A 20792-nucleotide genomic window follows, 5' to 3' on the forward strand; every position below is an offset into this window, starting at 1 on the left:
ATGGAACAGCAGTTTCTAAAAGAGTTTAGTTGTCATGACTTGCAGATTTTCTCCTGGAGGAGGAGCTGGAGAACAAAACACTCCAGCCTACATGTTGCTGCTGATCCAGGATCAGCCAGTCTCAGTTCAGTCATTATTGAATTAAACTGTGTGTCTGATCTCAGATCGGTGAACATTTTTTGATATTCCAACCCCATATGAACTCACGCACAGTGCAGAGAAAGTCTGATTGCATTGATAGTGAAACTGTTGATCTTGTGTTGGTTCATTATACTTGTGCAGAAGGAAACATGGTAAAGAAGGTCGCGGTGGTTACTGGAGCGAACAAAGGTATCGGGTTCGCTATAGTGAAGGGTTTGTGTAAAGCTGGGTACGGTGGAGATGTTCTCCTCACCGCGAGAAATGACAAACTGGGTGCCGAGGCGGTGGAGCTGCTCAAATCTGAGGGCTTCCAAAATGTCGTGTACCATCGACTGGATATCTGCGACCAGAACAGCAGCTTGGAACTGAAGAAGTTTCTGCAGCAGAAGTATGGAGGTCTGGATGTTCTCATCAACAACGCTGGAATCGCCTTCAAAAGTAGGTTTTGTTCATCTACACTGGTCCAATATGAAGTCCACACACACACACACACACACACACACACACACACACACCTTGGCAACTATAACAGCATTCACTCCTCTGGTCCAATATGAAGTCTTTAACACACACACACACACACACACACACACACACACACACACACACACACCTTGGCAACTATAACAACATTCACTCCTCTGGTCCAATATGAAGTCTTTAACACACACACACACACACACACACACACACCTTGGCAACTATAACAGCATTCACTCCTCTGGTCCAATATGAAGTCTTTAACACACACACACACACACACACACACACACCTTGGCAACTATAACAGCATTCACTCCTCTGGTCCAATATGAAGTCTTTAACACACACACACACACCTTGGCAACTATAACAACATTCACTCCTCAGGGAATGCTTTCCACTAGATTGTGGAGCGTTTCTGTGGGAATTTGTTCCCCATACTATCAAAAGAGCATTTGTACTGATGTTTTGCACTGATGCTCCATAAGAAGGTCAGGCTTAGGACAATCTACCTCACAATGTACAGAATTTGAAGGACCTACTGGTTATGTCCCTTGTTCTGGTACTACAGAAATTTTTTTTTCCAAAGTGACTTACTCAAAGGTTGCTCAAGGGCCCATCAGTGTGACGGGCAGTGGTGGGGCTTGAACCAGCAACCAGACGTTTTTTATCCAAAGCGACTTACAGTACTGTGACAGCATACTGCCTAAGCAATTAAGGGTTAAGGGCCTTGCTCAAGGGCCCATCAGAGACATCCTGGCAGTGGTGGGCCTTGAACCAGCAACCTTTTGATTACTAGTACAGTACCACTGCTAGATATCACAGGACTCCTTTAAGTCTTGTGGACCCCATGTCTTGATGGGTCAGAGCTTTTTTGACAGCTTAATGTTTTGGCTTATCACTGCATATTATATACAAAATACACTTACATAAGCCAGATGTTAAGAAATCCAGAGCTAATGCCTCAATGTTTTAAAAAAAAAAAGATGTTTTTATCTTATGTTCATGCCCATGTGGTACACATAAGCAAACTGTACAGTATGTCTGCTTTTTTGCCACATATCACTTTTCATTTGTAATTATGTCCGTGATTATTGTTTATATGTTTGAATTAAATGTGAATCTATGTCTGTTTTGTCTCTGGTAGATAACGCCACTGAACCTTTTGGAGAACAGGCTGAAGTCACCATGCATACCAACTTCTGGGGAACACTGTGGGCGTGCCGTGCTCTCCTGCCCATTCTGAGACCCAATGCTCGTGTGGTTAATGTTTCCAGCTTTGTCAGTAAGCGGTCTCTGGATAAATGCAGCCCGGAATTACAGGCCAAGTATGAACTTAGTAATATTTTAAGGTCACTTGAGTTTACCTTTATAATATAAAAAACTGAGTATATTCATTGGTTACATGGTTGGTTATTGTTCTAAATACATACAGCAGCTAGCAACAGCAATCTAGTGCAATACCAAGTATGAGAATTACCTACCTTTCCCGCTGTGAATGTAACTAGTTCGTAAACACGACGTATAATTTTAATAAATAATGAATAATAAATAAATAATCATGGTTGGTTATAAAAAGAGAATCCAAAAAAGCTCACCACTTTGTGACAATGTCAATCATTTAAAAAAGAACATTTGTGAAAGTAAGACTGCAAATAAATTAGGTATTTCACCATCTACCGTGCAATATATTGTAAAAGGATTCAGGGAAACCAGAGAAATCTCAGGTTCAGGGCAAGTCCAGAAATCATTGTTGAATGTGCATGACCTGTGAGCCTTTAGATGGCGTTTCTTGAGACTAATGTTTGCCATAAATATCGTCACACCTTGACAATTGTGAAGCCTTCACCCTCTGGGAATGCTTTCCACTAGATTGTGGAGTGTTTCTGTGGGAATTTGTTCCTGAGCAGGCCTGGCGTAGGACACATGTCTTGTGTCCTGGTACTACTCTTAGTACAGGGAAACCTGGCAGTGGTGGGGTCTTTGGTATTTTACCGTCTACTGTGCATAATATTGTAAAAGGATTCAGGGAAAACAGAGAAATCTCAGGTTCAGGGCAAGTCCAGAGATCATTGTTGAATGTGCGTGACCTGTGAGCCTTTAGATGGCATTTCTTGAGAAACCATAATGTTTGCCATAAATATAGTCACATGGGCTGGGAGGACTTCAAACAAACGTTGTCACTTAACACAGTCCACCACTGCATTAAGAAATAAACCTGAAACTGTTCAATTTTTTTTTACTGTGAACATTGCTTATTCGGTTTTTTTTTTTAATGTGAGTACCACTTTTACATCTGATGATGTGTTTTATTGTGTGTGTTTGCACATTAGGTTCAGAAACCCAGACATTACAGAGGACGAACTGTGTTTACTGATGAAAGGATTTGTAACTGCTGCTCAGAAAGGAGACCATGAGGCTCAGGGTTGGCCAAACTCTGCATACGGCACCACCAAGGTACAGTCCACACGTTTAGAGGACAAGCTGATTCTAAACAGAACATAAGAACAAAAGGATATAGGTTTCTTTACCAAAACATTGATTTGGAAGTGTGCTGTATGAAGTTACGTATGTGCAGCGGCAGTAAGACGACTTGAATTGGTTAAATACCAAAAATATATAAAATAATCATATATTTTGAACCTTTATTTCTTAATCTCTGATGCAAACTTTTCTGCCAGGTTTTGTATCACTGCCCTCACAACATCACTGCCAGGTACCAGGTAACAGGAATCTTTGTGCACAAGGACACAGTCGTGCTAGAACAGAAAAAGAACCTTCCACAACTATTACCACAAATTTGAAAGCACATAATTTGTCATCTCATTTATTTTATTTACCTTAACTGATAACTCAAACTGTCAGTAATGAAAATAAAGACTAAAGAACTGGACCTGAAACCGTTAATGTTAAAACAGGATACTGTGGGACCAGAACTGGAACTATTGGTACTGAAACTGGAACTTTTGTCACTGAACATTAAAACCACTTTGAGAGAAATTGCTCTCAGATGTCCAGCTTAATTACCAATGGTTCCAATGTCCAAATACCAAAACCTTCCGTTGTGCTACCAACAGTCCCAGTTCCATTACCACTTATTGCAATTTTAGTAGCAACATTTTTAGTTTTAGTACCACTGGTTCCAATTTCCGTCTCCAGTTGCAGTACAAAGTTGATTTAAGTATCAATGCTTGCTAAATGTTTGTTTATTAGGATTGTAACGTCATGTTTACAGCCTGTGGTTACATCCATGACAGGAACGGTAGTTACTCATTACACAAGATTCTTCAGTTCACAAGTTTATATTGAACACAGTCATGGACAATTTAGTATCTCCAATTCACCTCACTTGCACGTCTTTGGACTGTGGGAGGAAACCGGAGTTCCCGGAGGAAACCCACGCAGCCAAGGGGAGAACACACAGAAAGGACCTGGGCCATCCCACTTGGGGATTGAACCCAGGACCTTCAAATGCTTGCTAAATGTTGTTACTAAAATTGCAAGTGGTAATGGAACTGGGACTCTTGGTAGCACAACGGAAGGTTTTGGTCACTGGAACCATTGGTAATTAAACTGGAAATTTGGGAGCAATTTCTTTGAAACTGGAGATGAAAAGAGGCTTTCAGGGTTTAGAAATCTACAGTACCCCTGTATAGGTGTGTTTTGTAACAGTCAGAAAGGTCTAAAGGAAGTTCATGTAAATAATATATAACACGTTTGTTGTCTGCTTTAAATTGTTAGATTGGCGTGACGGTGCTTTCGAGAATCCAGGCCCGGGTCCTCAAAGAAACCAGAGCCAGTGATGGTATCCTCCTGAATGCCTGTTGCCCGGGCTGGGTCAGAACAGACATGGCTGGTTCAAATGCCCCCAAGAGCCCTGAAGAAGGAGCCGAAACGCCGGTGTACCTGGCTCTCCTGCCAGAGGGAGCCAAAGAGCCTCACGGACAGCTGGTTTGGGACAAAACGGTGCAGGAATGGTGAAGGGACGATAAACGATTTGTCAGTTCTTCTTCTAAAAATACATTTTAATCAATGTAACAGATTAAACCATCTTACAGAATTAAAATGTTATGGTACTACTTACTGACATTTTCTACTAAAATGAAATAAAACTGTTCATATAATCAGCAACGTTGTCTCTACTTTCATAATAAAGAAATAACGTAAATTACTTATACTGATGAGCCATAACATTAAAACCACCTCCTTGTTTCTACACTCACTGTCCATTTTATCAGCTCCACTTACCATATAGAAGCACTTTGTAGTTCTACAATTACTGACTGTAGTCCATCTGTTTCTCTGCATACTTTGTTAGACTGCTTTCACCCTGTTCATCAATGGTCAGGACCCCCACAAATGTGTGTAAATGACACGTTTTAAATAGACTGATTGATTTTTTTTATTTTTTTTGTACACACATTTTTGGGAATGTACACGGACACCAGTGGCGGCTGCTGGTCTTTCAAAGAGGGGAAGCTCATTGTCGGCTTACATCATAACATTTGTCAATTTATTTACACATAAATTCTGCCCTCCGTTCCTTTTACAAGAAAATGGCCTGAAATGGGTTGCAGTTTGTCTTTCGACTTCACTCGCAAAATCCGCGATGGGACTGAAGCTCCCAGTGATTAAGTGACAAATGAAGTGTATTGCTTTGGCAATACGAATGTCCCTATTTGTCATGCCAATAAAGCTTCTTTTGAGTTTGAGTTTGAGAAGTGACGGTGTAGCGCTCAAACGAGCTGTCAATCAAAACGGGATTCAGCCTTTCCACTGATCCTCCAATCATCTTGCAGAAGCTCAGCGTCCAGACCCGCCCACAGCTCCATTCACCCCCAGAGACGCTCAGCGTCCGGGGGCGGGACAAAATCGAGGAATTTATCCAATGACCGGCGAGTTTCAGAGCATTAAAAAAAAAACCTCAACGCAGTCCCATAGAAGTGAAGAGACGCTCAGCTTCTGCGGGCAAATGCATTGACGCTACGGGAATGTATGAGTTAAGTTAAGAAAATCGAGTCTATTTGTGATAAGTAGCTGATTCTGATTGAACTCGTCTTCGAGATGAACGTGTTCTAACGCATTTGTAGTCAATGAAATGTTAACACAACTGTACATATTTGACCATTTAATTTTGGACATTTTAGGGGAAGCTGAGCTTCCCTTGCAGTCTTAGAGAAATCGCCACTGACGGATACATACGGATGTATACAGTGTCCCCAGTTTCATATCATGAATAAAAAGCTAAAGCTATTTTTATCAAATCCATTTTAATATTAGATCCGGGATGTAGATGATATTCCTGCAGGTGAATGATGTATCAACAGTCTCCTGCTGTCCTGTGTGTTTGCTATCACAACAAAACAATGTTGACAGGATATTTTGTTTCCTGAACACCTTGAACAGATGCAGAGCCGGTAAAACATCAATGTTATTATTGTTCATTATTAAGCAGCAATAAATCGATCTGATTCCATACAAATGTCATCATTCCAACACAAAGTACTGAATCATTTGGGGACAAATACCAAAACCTTATATTGTTTATTAATAAACAAGTGAGGGATGTGAGTGAGGGATGTTTGCACATGAAGCTAAACTGTTTATGTCTCAATAAACCTGAAGCAAAATTCTAGCTGTGCTAATTAAGGCAAATTGCATCCGTCAGTCTCTGGATTCATTGTTTATAGACAACAGTGCCATATGAAATAATTAGGTACTGAATAATCAGGTCAGTATTAACACTGACTAGCGCTCAAGTCGCACAGTGGGATATTTCCGCTAGCACACCAGTGCCGAGATTCTGAACACCTCGGTTCGAAACTCGCCGTTGCCACCCGTCGGCTGGGCAACATCTTGCAGGCATAATTGGCAGTGCCTGCAGCAGACACGTTTCTGCTAGGGCGGGTTGACCGGACTATGTGGGTGGGGTCTTCAGACGCTGTGTAAGGACCCTGATTAGCAGATAGAGAGGCGCCTGTGCAGAGTGCATGGGTGAAAAAGGGTTCCATTAAGGGCTGCACGCGGGTCGGAGGAGGCGTGAGCAGCAATATACCCACCTTGACTGCAATCTGGAATCCCTCAGCAGTGGAAGACAGATTGACTGCTAAATTGGGAAAAAATTTGAGAAAACACATATATAAAATAGAAAACAAACACTGACTGTAGTATATGCATGCTGGCTGAAGCATTTGCCAATAAAGTTTGCTTTTTTAAATCTATGGAGCTAATATGAGGGTTCTTCAAAAAGTCTCCGCACTTTATTTTAACTCTTATTTATTAAGAATTTCAGAAACAAACATCACTTTTTCACATCGTCACCTTCCGATGCATTTTTCCAGCATCGTACCAACTTTTTAATGACATCAGCAAAACATGCGTATTGTCAAACTGACAATGTTTTTAAGAAACTCATCCCAATAAACCGGTTCTGAAAAACATGTCAAAGCAAATCGCCTGCTCTGGATTTCTCTATGACCGTATAAAGTCGGTAAGCTCTGTACAGATCTCAGAAAGCAGTTCACACACTTTCAGCATGTCACTTAAAACCGTTTATAAGCAATAACACGTCCAATGTTATCTAAACAACCAGTTACATGTCAAAGCAAATCGTCTACAATGTTTTCTGCTTTGCACAAATCTAATCATCTTAGATTCACTTAACATTCAGATACAATCACAAACACCAAAAATGTACATGTGTCAAGTTTCATGCAATATTATTACAGTATTAATATTATAACTGAAACGATTCGCAGAGAGACAGGAAGGTCATCGTGCTTAGCAGTTTCTGTAAACCTGGTGAATAGGGATGTAACGATGCACCAAAAGATTCAAATCAGTTTACATGTACAATGAATCGATATTCATTTTAAACAGCAGAGGGCGCTGGCGCTATTCACCTCGCATGGTTGACGTCACTACAGGGTTGCCAGGTTCGGAGTTTTCCAGCCAAATTTATTCATGTGAGGATACTTTCTTTATTTGTATTATTCATTTATTTATTTAATGTGGGATTTGTTTTTAAATTTCATTTCAGTTTTTTTTTTACACAGAAAGGGAAATGTGCAGCATTGTTTTGCATAGTTTGTACCTCAGAAATAAAAGGGCTTTCATTATTTAGATAAATAAAAAATAAGCACAAATACAGTATCTTATTTTATCTTTTAAAGAGAAATAATAAAAGGAAACTTTGTCATAATTTGTCTTCAATTTCATTTTGTTTAAAAAATCAGGAAAAAATCGTATCGTGAACCCAGTATCGTGAATCGCATCGCATCGTGGGTAGAGTGTATCGTTACATCCCTACTGGTGAACATTTGCAATGTGTGTTTAACAATGAACCGCCGTTATGTACCGACAACACGCTCACTTCACACTAAGAACAGAGGTTAGTCCGAACTGAAATCGCAGACTAAAACAGAGCCGGCTACTGAACGATTAACGTAGGCAACTGTTTAGGGCCCTGCAGAAACCAGGGGCCCAATAACCACTACACTATTAGATTCTCTATTTCTGTTTGACCATTTTTGGCACATTTACATTCAGTTACATACATCACTATGCATCAATTAAGAATTAAGGGCCTTGCTCAAGGGTCCAACAAAGGCAACCTGGCAGTTGAGGTGCTTGCACCAGCAACTTTCAGAATACTAGTCCTGTACCTAAACCTCTGAGGTACTACTGCTCCTACCGAGATCTGAGTTTGAATTTCAGCTGTGCTAACGACCAGTCAGGCAACAACACAGACACACGATTGGCTGTGCGTTCATAAGAGGGAGGGACAATGGTGGAGCAGGGACTTCTCATCACTGCTGCAAGTACTGCCTCTGTAGGAGGTAGGAGGTGTGTGTTTTAATCACTGAGGGCAAAAAAATTCCCTCTTTGCACCCAATTTTGTCATGTTCAGACTGTCCCCACCCCCTACAGACACACAGCCAATAGTATGTCTGTGTACATTTTCATTTACATTTTCAGCATTTAGCAGATGCTTTTATTCAAAGCGACTTACACAATGAGCAATTGAGGGTTAAGGGCCTTGCTCAGGGACCCAACAGTGGCAACTTGGTGGTGGCGGGGCTTGAACCGGCAACCTTCTGTTTACTAGTCCAGTACCTTAACCACTGAGCTATCACGGTAGGTAGGCGCCCAGCCGGCTGATAGCAGAGCTGAGATTCAAACGCAGCTTGAGAAATGATTAAAATAGTAAGACCAACAATTAATTATATGTACTTTATACTTTAACCATTTGCTATGTTTGTTATGTGATCATATAGAGGAAGTCATATCATCAGTGTGTTGATTGAGGGCATGGTAGCCACAAAAAGCTACTTAGGGCCCCAAAAATGTCCGAGAACAGTTCCCAATTCATGTTCTTCTTCTCAGTCTGGCTTCACACATAACTAAAGATCAAGGTTTTAATTCAGCTACATTTGCAGGTCTTCACAATCATATTTGAGAGCTGTTCTACCTGTGAAAAAACAGCAGCAACAGTAAAAAAAGACTAAATTATCTCCTCCAGATGTGTATTTTTGTTACCAGTAGTTAAAACGTTCATTGTTGCAGAACACAGTATTATAATACATGCCTTATGTTGTCTCCCCACATAGTAGAGGATGGGTAACGGGTCGAGGACCTGTGGTACACAGCAGGGCTGTGCTGATGCTCCCGGGTTGTGATGTTTATACAGCGCCAACACCTGGAAGGAACATATAAAGACCCTCATTTTTGTGGACGTAGGCATGTTTTGTGACCATCAATGTTGTCACTAACTTAACTGCTCATGGCACATTTGTTAAAAAGGGTTTGGTTTATTTATTCTGGTCAGGATAGCAGTAGGTCCCATGTCAGCCACAGGGTGTAAAGTAGGAATACATCCAAAACAGGGCTTCAAGAGCATACTGTTGACTGATGTTTTTGGGAAGAACCCCAATTAATTAGATACAAGGAACAAACCCATGTGTTCAGGACCCATACTCACTGTGCTGCACCCATTCCATCAGCCGCACCACCATGCAGTAAGAGGTTGATCCATTATTAAAAGAGCGCACCCAAAAACACAGCTTGAAGGACAGAAATACACCCTGGACTGGGGGCTAATCAGCCACAGGGCAACACACATACACATTTAGAAATTAGTGATTTGTACCAAGGGAAAGGAACAAGGTAGGGTAAACTGGAGTACCCAAAGAAAACACAAAAACTCTTTTTTCAGACAGTGACCCAAAAGAAATTAACTGGTTGGCTTCTTTTATGGGTGCAGTGCAAAATATCATCTAAAGATTTAGGAATCTCACCTGGTTTTTAACCAACCTAAATGCTGCCACATCACCCCACTGCTGCCACATCATCACCCCACTGCTGCGTTCTCTTCACTGGCTTCCTGTAGCTGCACGCATTCAGTTTAAAACACTGATGCTCGCTTACAAAGCCAAAAATGGACCAGCCGCAAGCTACCTTTATGGTCTAATCAAACCCCGCTGTGTACCACGCAACCTCTGAGCCACTAGTCTCACTCGACTTGATCCTCCACCCAGGACTCGAGGAAGACAAGCATCAAGGCTCTTCTCTGTACCAGCACCCAAGTGGTGGAACGAGCTTCCTCTGTCTGTCTGAACATCCGAGTCTCTCGCTGTCTTCAAAAGACGATTAAAAACCTTCATCACCGCTTTACTAAACACTTAAGCTGACATGTACTTACTTACTAATGATCTGATTAAAAATAACACTTTGGTTCTAACAGAGTTTTAGCAGATTTGTGTTCTTGGACTGTTGTTTACTAGAGTAAGGTAATGTTTACTATGGAAGCACTTCTGTAAGTCGCTCTGGATAAAAACGTCTGCTAATGTAAATGTAAATGTAGTAAATTTGGGGTTAAATACTATTTCAGGGTACTTTATAGAACTAAATAGCAGTTTACCTGTGAGTACTTATTTTCTGCGTTCCAGACAAAGGAACAAGAGCCGATGCAGTAGTTGGCGTAGTAGCCAGCGGGCTCGTGTATCCATTTCCAGCCCAAGTCCTTCCGGAAGTCTATATAAAGTCTTCTGACGCAACAATTCTCCGAGTGCCTGCATAACGCAGAAAGATGCTGCATGTTAAAGTCAATCTACACACCAAAATGATTTAAATAAACATACAGTATTAAATAAATATAAATCTCGAGCGGTGCAGCAGTGAAAAACACGCTAGCACATTAGCGCTGAGATCTTGAGCTCTCAAGTTCGAATCTCAGCTCTGCTATTAGCCAATTGGGCGCCTACACAGACACCTGATTGGCTGTGTCTGTAGGGGGATGGACAATGGTTGAGCAGGGTTCATTGTCAGCCTGCATGGGGGCGACTGATCACTGATGGTAGTGTTTGGCTCCCTGGACACGATACTTCATTCTGTGAGACTCCGCCCCTGGCCGGTGAGAAGAAGCGGTCAGCTGTGTGCGTGACAGTGAATTGGGTACAAAAAGGGGAAATAAATAAATAAAGTAAATAAATATTAAGCACTAAATCAAAACAGGGCACCTCGGTGGGGAGCACTGTCGCCTCACAGCAAGAAGGACCTGGCTTTGATCCCCAGGTGGGATGGTCCGGGTCCCTTCTGTGTGGAGTTTGCATGTTCTCCCTGTGTCTGAGTGGGTTTCCTCCGAGAGCTCCGGTTTCCTCCCACAGTCCAAAAACATGCAGTCAGGTTAACTGGAGACACTGAATTGCCCTATAGGTTGAAAAGCTGGGATAGGCTCCAGCATAAGCGGTTAAGAAAGTGAGTGAGTGAATCAAAACACTGGACCCAATAAGCACCAGAAATAATCGATAATTTGATCGACAACTCAACTCAGAGCAAACTTCATCTTCTGCTGTCTGCCGCTTCCGCCGCGAACTGAGGTGACTGTAGCGATCTGCAGGAAGTGACATCACCAGAATGTATGGCTTGGTAATTTTGTTTTGGAATATCATGTTGTCTCCTCTCGGACTGAACAAACCTGTTATATTATAATAGCACCAGTTAGGACAGCGGTACAAACACTGGATCAAAAAACACATTAAGAGAAATCGTTTACAAAAAAATCAGATTTACACGTTTTTAACACTTAATGAAAATGGTGTCGATCAGCCATGACGTGTCCAGTGTCTGTAGTGGCCTCCGGGAACCGAAACAATAATATCCTGAAGATTTGTTTCATGTTTCAAGTCATGATTTGATAAAAAAAATTCTACAATAGTTTAATGTACTGGTTTAAAAAAAATTATGTGCTATTGTAAAAGCTGTCTTGAGATTTTATTTTCTGCAAATGATCTTTTTTCTGTGACTGTAATATACACTGATCAGTTATATATCCTCTGCACAGGCGCCTCTATCTGCTAATCAGTGTCATTACACAGCATTAGAAGACCTCACCCACATAGTCCGGTCATCCCGCCCTAGCAGACACGGTAGACAATTAGTGTCTGCTGCAGGCACTGCCAATTATGCCCTCTACATGGCGACCAGAATCTCGGAGCTGGTGTACTAGCGGAATATCCCGCTGCGCCACCTGGGTGCGGTAGAAGTATTATTATTAATAATACTATTATTATGACAATTTAAGAATTTTGAGAAATAAAAAAAACAAACGCTGGATGCCAAATGTCATTTGCTGATCTAAAACATTTGCATTAAGTGTAAAATTGTGTAGTTTTCTTTATTGTACGACTCGTATTAATCTCACTTTAATGACTTTATTACAGACCTGTGATTTTAAAGACCATATTGTTTGTTTCTCCACAGCCACAGTGAGGCTTCACCTGGAACGCTTGTTCTGTGTCTGATTAATCATACAGATTATAACAAGGTATAAATAATAACATACACTGTAATAATAATAATAATAATAATGCACATTGTGGTGCTTTATAATCTTTTTCAAATATATATTAACTCACCAGAACTTTGCAGCCAGTTCTTCAGAGTTTGTGTTACATCGAATGAAATCCAGGTTCCATTCTGCTTGTTGGTGATGAAATGTGAACTCAAGTATTGAGAATGATTTCCAGTACCGTGGTACAGCTCTAACCTCTGTTCTGTGGTATTCGCATTCAGGGAAACTTCTTTGATGAGGAGACGCAGCTCAGCTTGAGAGATCAGACGGTCCAAACCCAGAGCGCTTTTTATCAAAGTGATGTCAAACTTCATCACCATGTCCGGTTCACCTGAAAGCCGACAAAATCAAAAAGTTGCTGGAATAACTGTGTCTAAAAAGGCATTACTCTCAAGGCATTAGAACTCCATCGAACCACAGCGAGAGTCATTCCATTAAATGGAAAATACTGTTAAAGGTGAATTCTGAATCTACTCAGAATTTGTCGGCCTCAGTGACAACAGAAAGGCATGAAATACTTAAAAACAATTTAAGTTTACAGCATTTAGCAGACGCTGTTATACAAAGCGACTTATGCCAAGTTCACACTACACGACTAGATCTCTTGTAATCGGGAGTCTTTCAAGTCGGTGTGGCTTTCACACTACACGACTGATCGGTGATAGGTGGTCACACACTACACCATCTATCACAGACTGGAATCGCAGGCGAGCTTCTCTGGTCTCCCAAACTACGTTTTGTCACGAAAACACATGTGAGAAGTGATGAGGGGTTTAGTGATACCACGTCCAAAAATGCACGTTAACAAGACGCGAGCGATCAAAGTTTGTGCGCTGATGTGCAGCGTAAAAGCAAGTAGGACAAATAGGAACAGCATGGATTGTTCTGTAGTGAGTTGGAGGTTAATAAATATATTGTGTTAGAAATACTGTAGAAAACGTGTGTGTGTGTGTGTGTGCGTGCTGATGTATTCTGATATAAACTATATTACACCCCTGTCCCACCTTTTTTACAACTCCTCCCCCTCACACCGTATCTTGCGTTCTCATTGGCTGTTCAACACCGCACTCATTGCCAGTCATGCAACTCAGATCCAGATATTCGCCAAGCTGGATATCTTTTACTCAGATTGAGTTGTTGAGTAGTTCACACAGCGATTGAGAGCCGAGTTTCGATTGCAGAGCAAACCCCGAGTTGCTCCCGAGCCGGTAAATCTAGCGCTGACTGGTTGGCGAGTGAAAATCAGGGCAAAAATCGTGTAGTGTGAACTAGGCATTACAGTACTGTGACAGTATATTATCCAAGCAATTGAAGGTTAAGGGCCTTGCATAAGGTCCCAACAGTGGCAACCTGGCAGTGGTGGGGCTTGAACCCATGGCCTTTCGATTACTAATCCAGTTCCTTAACCACTAGGCTACAACTGCCCAAAGGACTACTAGATCCAAGAAGTTAGATTATTAAAAGTAAGCCAGGATAAAGGCAGCACCCACTATTGGAAATGTCATTGCTCACCCAGAAAGACCCAAAACTATTCGAAATGAGTTCAATTCAACTATTAAGTAATTCAAATCAATGTTCAATTAAACGGCTGCTCAGGTGGTGCAGCAGTAAAAACACACACTGGAACACGTGCCTGCCCACGTGTCGGAGGGGGTCAGCTTCGTTCTCCTCAATCAGAGCGGGAATCGGCATTGGTGGAGAGGAAGCATGACGCAATCGGGCAATTGGACGCATGTTCAATTGAACAACTAATCAGAATTGTAACTTTTTGACCCATTCATCATGTTTGGTATGAACATAGGCTTAGGAGGCGCAGTGTTTTGTTACACCAGCCTACCACCAAGGTTCGAATCTCAGCCGTGCCATCGGCTGGTCGGGCATCTGCATGGGCATGATTGCCTAATGTCTGAGGGGGGTGGGACGGCCAAAACAGCTTAGGCATTAGTAGATGCACTTGTCAGTGCGCTCTCAGTGCTGGTCCTAAGCCCACATATAAATAGGAAGGTTAAAACTGAGCCAAGTTTGGTATGAGGACCAGATCGCTGGATCCCTAAATACAAGTTGGTACAACCATGAAGATCGTGATGGTGTAGGGGTGTGTAACTGAATCAGGACCTGGGGAACTGTTTTTTACAAGGGTGATTGAGTCCCTGCAGCCCGAACTGTCTGTGCACAAGCTCACGTTCAGCTTTATGGTATTTGATGGTTCTAACGAATAAATGGATCAAGTTTTGATTCTGTATCTTTCCACCAGTCATATTTCTGATCAAGAATAAAACATAAAGAATCGAAACGGCAGCACAGTGCGGCTGCTGGTAGGTGGGTGCCGCACAACAACATGGGTCCTTAGAACCTGGGTTTTATCACCCAGTTCTCAGGGTCCTTACACAGCATATGAAGATCCCACCCCACACATAGTCAGGCCCCCACCCTGCAGATATGGTGAAGAATGGGTATCTGCTGCAGGCACTGCCAATTGTGCCCGCCAGATGGCGCCCAGCCTACCGGTGGCAACGGCAAGTTTCAAACCGAGGAGTTCAGAATCTCAGCGTTGGTGTGCTAGCAGAAACAAGAAGTTCACTGATGGTTCAGGTTCCGGTTATTTGCAGCCATAAATGATAAAGACAGATAGAGAACCGCATGGGAATAAAAAATAGCAGTCTGGTCGCGACCATGTGCTCAGACGAGAGTTCAAGGTGCCCAGACTTCTCTTGAAACAGGAACTGAGTCAGTCAGTATAGCACCCTCTCTGGGTCCTGCCTTCCTGTTTTGCTTAAAGTGTAAAACCTCAAGATCACACCACCAAACATCGTAAAGTCTGAGTGAATAGTTGCAAGGAATTTAGGAATTTCATCATTTACAGTCCACAACATCATTAAAAGACCCAGAGAAGTCTAAAGGGCGTATAGGGCACTCGCCTTTCATTCCACACACTGCACTGAATTCAAAAGTGAAGAAATACGTACAGGCTCTGGAATATTCTAGAAACCATCATCAGTAAAGACAGTCAGTGGATTTATCTACGTAGAAATGCAAAGTAAAACTGTACTATGCAAAATATAAGCCGTATATCAACAACATCCAGGAAAGCCACTGACTTTCGAGCTCAAGCTTATCTGAGATATACTGATGCAAGTGTGTGCCAATGTTAGGTAACTTCACATACACTGTATAACCAAAAGTATTTGGACACCTGACCATGAGTTTGTCGGACGTCCCATTTCAAAAACAAATAGTATTAAAACTGAGTGACCTATGTGACCTTCTCAGCTAGAACAACAGCCGGTCTACTGAGAAGCAATAGATGAGCGATCGTACCTGACTTTACATCTACAAGGTAGACCAGCTAGGTAGGAGTGTCTAATAGAGTGGACAGTGAGTGGACACGGTATTTAAAAACTCCAGCAGTGCTGCTGTGTCTTATCCACTCATACCAGCACAACACACACTAACACACCACCACCATGTCAGTGTCAATGCAGTGCTGAGAATGATCCACCACCTAAATAATACCTGCTCTGTGGTGGTCCTGTGGGGGATGGACTACAGTCAGTAATTGTAGAACTACAAAGTGCTTCTATATGGTAAGTGGAGCTGATAGAATGGACACAAGAAGGTGGTTTTAATGTTATGACTGATCAGTATATATACTGTATATATATATATTTATATATATATATATATATATATACACACACAGAGAGAGAGATACTCACTACTGCTCATGTTAAACTTGTGAACCTCCTTGGCGTAGTACGCCTCCTCTGTGTCCACTTGCTGCTCTGTGTTCACCGTCAGCTGCTCACTCAGCTCCACCGTGTTGTTGTAGACTGACAGCACCTCCGTTGGCACCTCTTCTCCTTCTTCCTCCTCGTCCTCCGGCTCCTTGGCCAGCCGCAGTTTGCTCAGAATCTGTCCCCGAATAGCCTCGATGCGCTTCCTTCTTACCAGTTCCAGGTTTAACGGCTTGCAGGTTGACAGGGAACCGCAGTAACGTGCACATCCCACGAGGCACAGCAGTGCCAGGAGCAAACCCGGTACCCTCATCGTCCCGGACGGCGGTGCAGCGGCGTGCTATTTATGTTCTGAAAGGATCTCAGGAAGTTCAAGAGTGAAAATGCGGCGCTGGGTTGTTGAATGCTCATTCCATGTTAGGATTCCAGGAAATTTTCCATTGGCTGGTTGCTTGATTTGGGGTTCAGAGTTACTACACCACTGAGAATTTTCTGCCTGTAGCTGTGAGCATTGCTGGCAAACGCACCACGACTGGATATCGTCTCTCAGAGATCCAGCTTCTGTGCTGAGGAAGTTCTGTTACCATTTTATTCACAATGAATAGTCGCTGTTAAGGTCTCTCACATCCTTCTGAGCCCATGACAAATATTCGAGGCTTTTATGAGGCTGCTTCCTTTTTTTTAAAGTCTCGCTATGTCTTGGCCTGTGGGGTGAAAGAGGAAAAGGAAACAGCACTGCTTGACAAGACAGCTAAACTCAGAACACTTCCTTTACTACAGTTACGGCATTTAGCAGCCGCTCGGGAGTCCAACAGTGGCGATTTGAGTCACTGATTACTAGTTCATTACCTTAACCCCTGAGTTACCACTCTTTACTGCTTAGCAATTTCCCCATTGTGCAAACAGTGTTTATGAATTGTGAATTAAATATATTTCACGCAACCAAACTAGAAGAATTTTCAGCACACGCTCAAAACGACTCTCAAACATTGCACCAAATGCCAATCAACTCTTCAATCAATTCTAATAATAGTAAATTCTGCTTTCCAAAGCTCAGACACCATAGTCTGGATCTAAATGCCAACTTTAAAATAGCAAAGCAAACTACTGGACACCCAAACACTTCGACAGCTTACAGTCTAAAGTACAAACCCCGTTCATAGAAAAGTTGAAACTTTTTGTAAAATTCAATAAAAAACACAGAGATGTATTTTTATTCTCTTGAACCTTGAACGTAACTGTCACAAGTACAAAGAAAGTTTACAGTGGAATGTTTAAAAGTGGTGTAACTTCAATATTCTATAAATCTAAAACTCTATCCCAACTTTTTTGAGTGTGTTACAAAAAATAAAGTAAAAAATGTTTCATATATTTACATAATACAATTGTGGTTGGCCAGTCAAAACAATAAAAGTAATTTTTTCTTCTTTTGTCAGTTAAAGATTCGAGACAATAAACACATTACAGGGTTTTATTGCATTTGTCCCAACTTCTCTTGAAACTGAGTTTGTACAATACAAAAACAACAGCTTAAAGACCTAAAAGGTAACTGTAACCCCCTAGGAGACCCAAACACTACACCAGTTTGACTTGACCAGCTCAGATCAACAACCATTGACTTTTAATCACTGAGATGTAAAGAAAAACACTTTATCCCTCAAAACAGTCGTGCACATTTTGCAAAAAAAGTATTGAATGTAAACATTACTACAGTAAACAATGCACTACAAATAAATACACCTGCATCACCTTGTTTTTTAATTTGTCGTCCAAAATATACAGCAGCTTCTTACCCCATAAAGAGCATCAGAAAGTGTGTAAAACCATCCAAACACCCCCCTGACTGCACAGTCACCAACTCGGCCTTTCTCCCCTCCACCCTCCTTTTTCTGACTATTTAATGCCTGTCAGTGATTGGTTCAGAACAGACAGGAACTGAAATGGAAACAGGATGCTACAAAACACAACTAAGCACACAGAACATCTAAAAATATTCAGCCACAGATCACCATATAATATATATATATATATACCATATAATCATTAAAAACAGCATTAATACAAAGACGTACCTGTTAATGTGGATCTGCAAGCTTCATAAAGGGGGTAAAACTTCCAAAAAACAAAAAGCACAGCAAACTGGAACACAGTGAACACCACATTGGCTCACATTTGACAATACAGCTCAACCCTCCCTCCTTCTTACACTGTTTGATATTCATCAGCTATTGGTTCAGAGCTGTCAGGTAGCCAAGACCTAAAGGCCAAACCACAAACCCTAACCAAGCACCATCTAAAATAGTTCTACTATTGTGTACAGCACAACAGGACACACTACACATTTACATGCATGAGAAGCAGTGTAACTGTCTTTTACAGCTTTTCATTAAAAGCATCATAAAGATTCAAGAAATTGAACTTTTTTCTTGATTAACTTTATTGATGTTTGTAAAAAAAAAAAAAAAAAAAAAAAAAAACACTAGTTTAATGCCTGCAGTACATTTCAAAATCCAATTTGGAGAAAAAGCACGGAAGGTCACAGACTGCACTAATACATGCATATCATCACCAAACATACACTATATGGCCAAAAATATGTGGACACCTGACCATGAGTTTGATTGACATCCTGTTCCAAAACCATTGGCATTAGTCGCTACATCTCTGGGAAGACCTTTGATAAGATTTTGAAGTGTGTCTGTGGGATTATGTACCATTCAGTACATAATGGGTAAAAAAGCATTTGTGAGGTAGCACACTGACAGTAAACAAGAAGGTCCGGCTCACAATCCTCATTCCGGTTCATCCCAAAAGTGTTCAGTAGGGTGGTGTTCAGGGCTCGGGGCTCCTCACAACTAACTTGTCTGAGAAGAACTGACATCCTTTCCGTATGTATGATGTCCCAACATCCGGCCACAAAGCACGTCGGCCTTGTATTAGAGAGTTAAGAGATGAATTGTGGAGCCAAACTGTTTCCGATATATTGTCCACCACCTATATATAGTTATTCAATACACACAGCACATTTATTTGCATGTGATTGCCAGTCTGGGGCGAGTTAATGCATTAAGCCCAGTGATTCCAAGTCCAGTCAAGCCAGACACACCACGACCCTGGCCAGGATAAAGCGGTGGTAAAACACAACAATAAAAATCGGCATCATATTAACTTTATGGAATCTGTATTGAGCATCCAAATACCAGAATGATCAGGGTTAAAAAATGCAAATAAATAGACCAAAAAGATCAGTGCTGATACCGATGCAGCCGAAACTGCAGTTCCTGTGTAAAACACAGCTCAGTGTCAAACCCAGACATGCCCCACATCCATCATCAGTCTGACTTTGTTCCATCCCGTTGTCACGGCTCGCTCACGATGATTTGTGAGAGCATAACGTTCCACGCAGGATGGCTCGGTAAACCACGACTGCTCTTCAGCTTTTATTTATTAGAGCGAGAATGTTTCCATGAAGGAAATGAGTGTGTTAGAGCATCAGCGACAGATCGAAGGGCTGACCTTCATTTCTAGCTCAAATGATCTATCATCAAGCGGAACAGAGTTTGACGAGAACTAAAAGTGCTTACGGAATATACAGTCACTCATGATTAGAATAATGATGAAACAAAAATCATTTCCTAATACTTGAGGACGTTTTCAGGGGTCAGGCCCATTTCAAACCATGAATTTATAAATGAGCCTGTAGAACAGTTTTCTAAACATGAAGGGGCCTTCCCTAATATAATTTACTTTACATCTGTAAGCAGTAGTTGTCTGAGACACATTAATTAAATAATCAGAAAGGATCTGCCAATACTTTAGTGTACATGGCAAAGTACTTATTTACCTGAATTCACCCCCCTGTGTATTTGGGTAAAAATGTTAATTAAACACTGCCTGGCCAAAAAAAAAGGTCACACACTCTAATATTTGGTTGGACCGCCTTTAGCTTTGATTATGGCACACTGTGACATCGTTTCCACAAGCTTCTGCAATGTCACAACATTTATTTTTGTCCAGAGTTGCATTCATTTCTCCCCAAGATCTTGTATTGATGATGGGAGATTTGGACCACTGCGCAAAGTCTTCTCTAGCACATCCCAAAGATTCTCAATGGGGTTCAGGTCTGGACTCTGTGGTGGCCAATCCATGTGTGAAAATGATGTCACAATTTGAGCCCAATGAATCCTGGCGTTGTCATCTTGGAATATGCCCGTGCCATCAGGGAAGAAAAAATTCATTGATGGAATAACCTGGTGGTTCAGTATAATCAGGTAGTCAGCTGACCTCATTCTTTGGGCACATAACGTTGCTGAACCTAGACCCTGACCGACTGCAGCGACCCCAGATCATAGCACCGCCCCCACAGGCTTGTACGGTAGGCACTAGGCATGATGGGTGCATCACTTCAGCTGTCTCTCTTCTTACCCTGATGCACCCATCACTCTGGAACAGGGTAAATCTGGACACATCAGACCACATGACCTTCTTCCATTGCTCCAGAGTCCAATCTTTATGCTCCCTAGCCAATTGAAGCCGTTTTTGCCGGTTAGCCTTACTGACAAGTGGTTTTCTTAAGGCTGCAC

General features: G+C 41.7%; 2 protein-coding genes across 2 annotated transcripts; one reads left to right on the top strand and one right to left on the bottom strand.

Moving 5' to 3' along the window:
• Nucleotides 1–219: 219 nt before the first annotated feature.
• cbr1l (carbonyl reductase 1-like) lies at nt 220–4755 on the top strand. Its single transcript, XM_063011071.1, has 4 exons — nt 220–579; nt 1772–1952; nt 2958–3081; nt 4366–4755. Exons 1-4 carry the CDS (start codon nt 291–293, stop codon nt 4603–4605), a joined length of 834 nt encoding a protein of 277 aa, XP_062867141.1. The 5' UTR covers nt 220–290; the 3' UTR covers nt 4606–4755.
• A 4291-nt stretch (nt 4756–9046) lies between these two features.
• On the bottom strand, nt 9047–16522 carry tgfb1b (transforming growth factor, beta 1b). Its single transcript, XM_063011180.1, has 7 exons — nt 16192–16522; nt 12540–12806; nt 12347–12421; nt 11452–11599; nt 10544–10694; nt 9212–9322; nt 9047–9094 (listed from the first exon to the last, which is right to left on the bottom strand). The coding sequence occupies exons 1-7, from the start codon at nt 16520–16522 to the stop codon at nt 9047–9049; spliced, it is 1131 nt and encodes a 376-aa protein (XP_062867250.1).
• Between the last annotated feature and the right edge of the window lie 4270 nt (nt 16523–20792).

Source organism: Trichomycterus rosablanca, chromosome 16, assembly GCF_030014385.1.
Source record: "Trichomycterus rosablanca isolate fTriRos1 chromosome 16, fTriRos1.hap1, whole genome shotgun sequence".
Lineage (NCBI taxonomy): Eukaryota > Metazoa > Chordata > Actinopteri > Siluriformes > Trichomycteridae > Trichomycterus > Trichomycterus rosablanca.

What these genes read in the sequence shown, in the direction of transcription:
- cbr1l (XM_063011071.1), top strand. Translation starts at nt 291, where the DNA reads ATGGTAAAGAAGGTCGCGGTGGTTACTGGAGCGAACAAAGGTATCGGG. An exon ending in CGCTGGAATCGCCTTCAAAA is followed by an intron (nt 580 to 1,771) that starts GTAGGTTTTGTT and finishes TGTCTCTGGTAG; the next exon opens with ATAACGCCACTGAACCTTTT. An exon ending in AGCCCGGAATTACAGGCCAA is followed by an intron (nt 1,953 to 2,957) that starts GTATGAACTTAG and finishes TTTGCACATTAG; the next exon opens with GTTCAGAAACCCAGACATTA.
- tgfb1b (XM_063011180.1), bottom strand. Translation starts at nt 16,522, where the DNA reads ATGAGGGTACCGGGTTTGCTCCTGGCACTGCTGTGCCTCGTGGGATGT. An exon ending in GAACTGGCTGCAAAGTTCTG is followed by an intron (nt 12,422 to 12,539) that starts GTGAGTTAATAT and finishes ATGATTAATCAG; the next exon opens with ACACAGAACAAGCGTTCCAG. An exon ending in CAGAAAATAAGTACTCACAG is followed by an intron (nt 9,323 to 10,543) that starts GTAAACTGCTAT and finishes TGTTCCTTCCAG; the next exon opens with GTGTTGGCGCTGTATAAACA.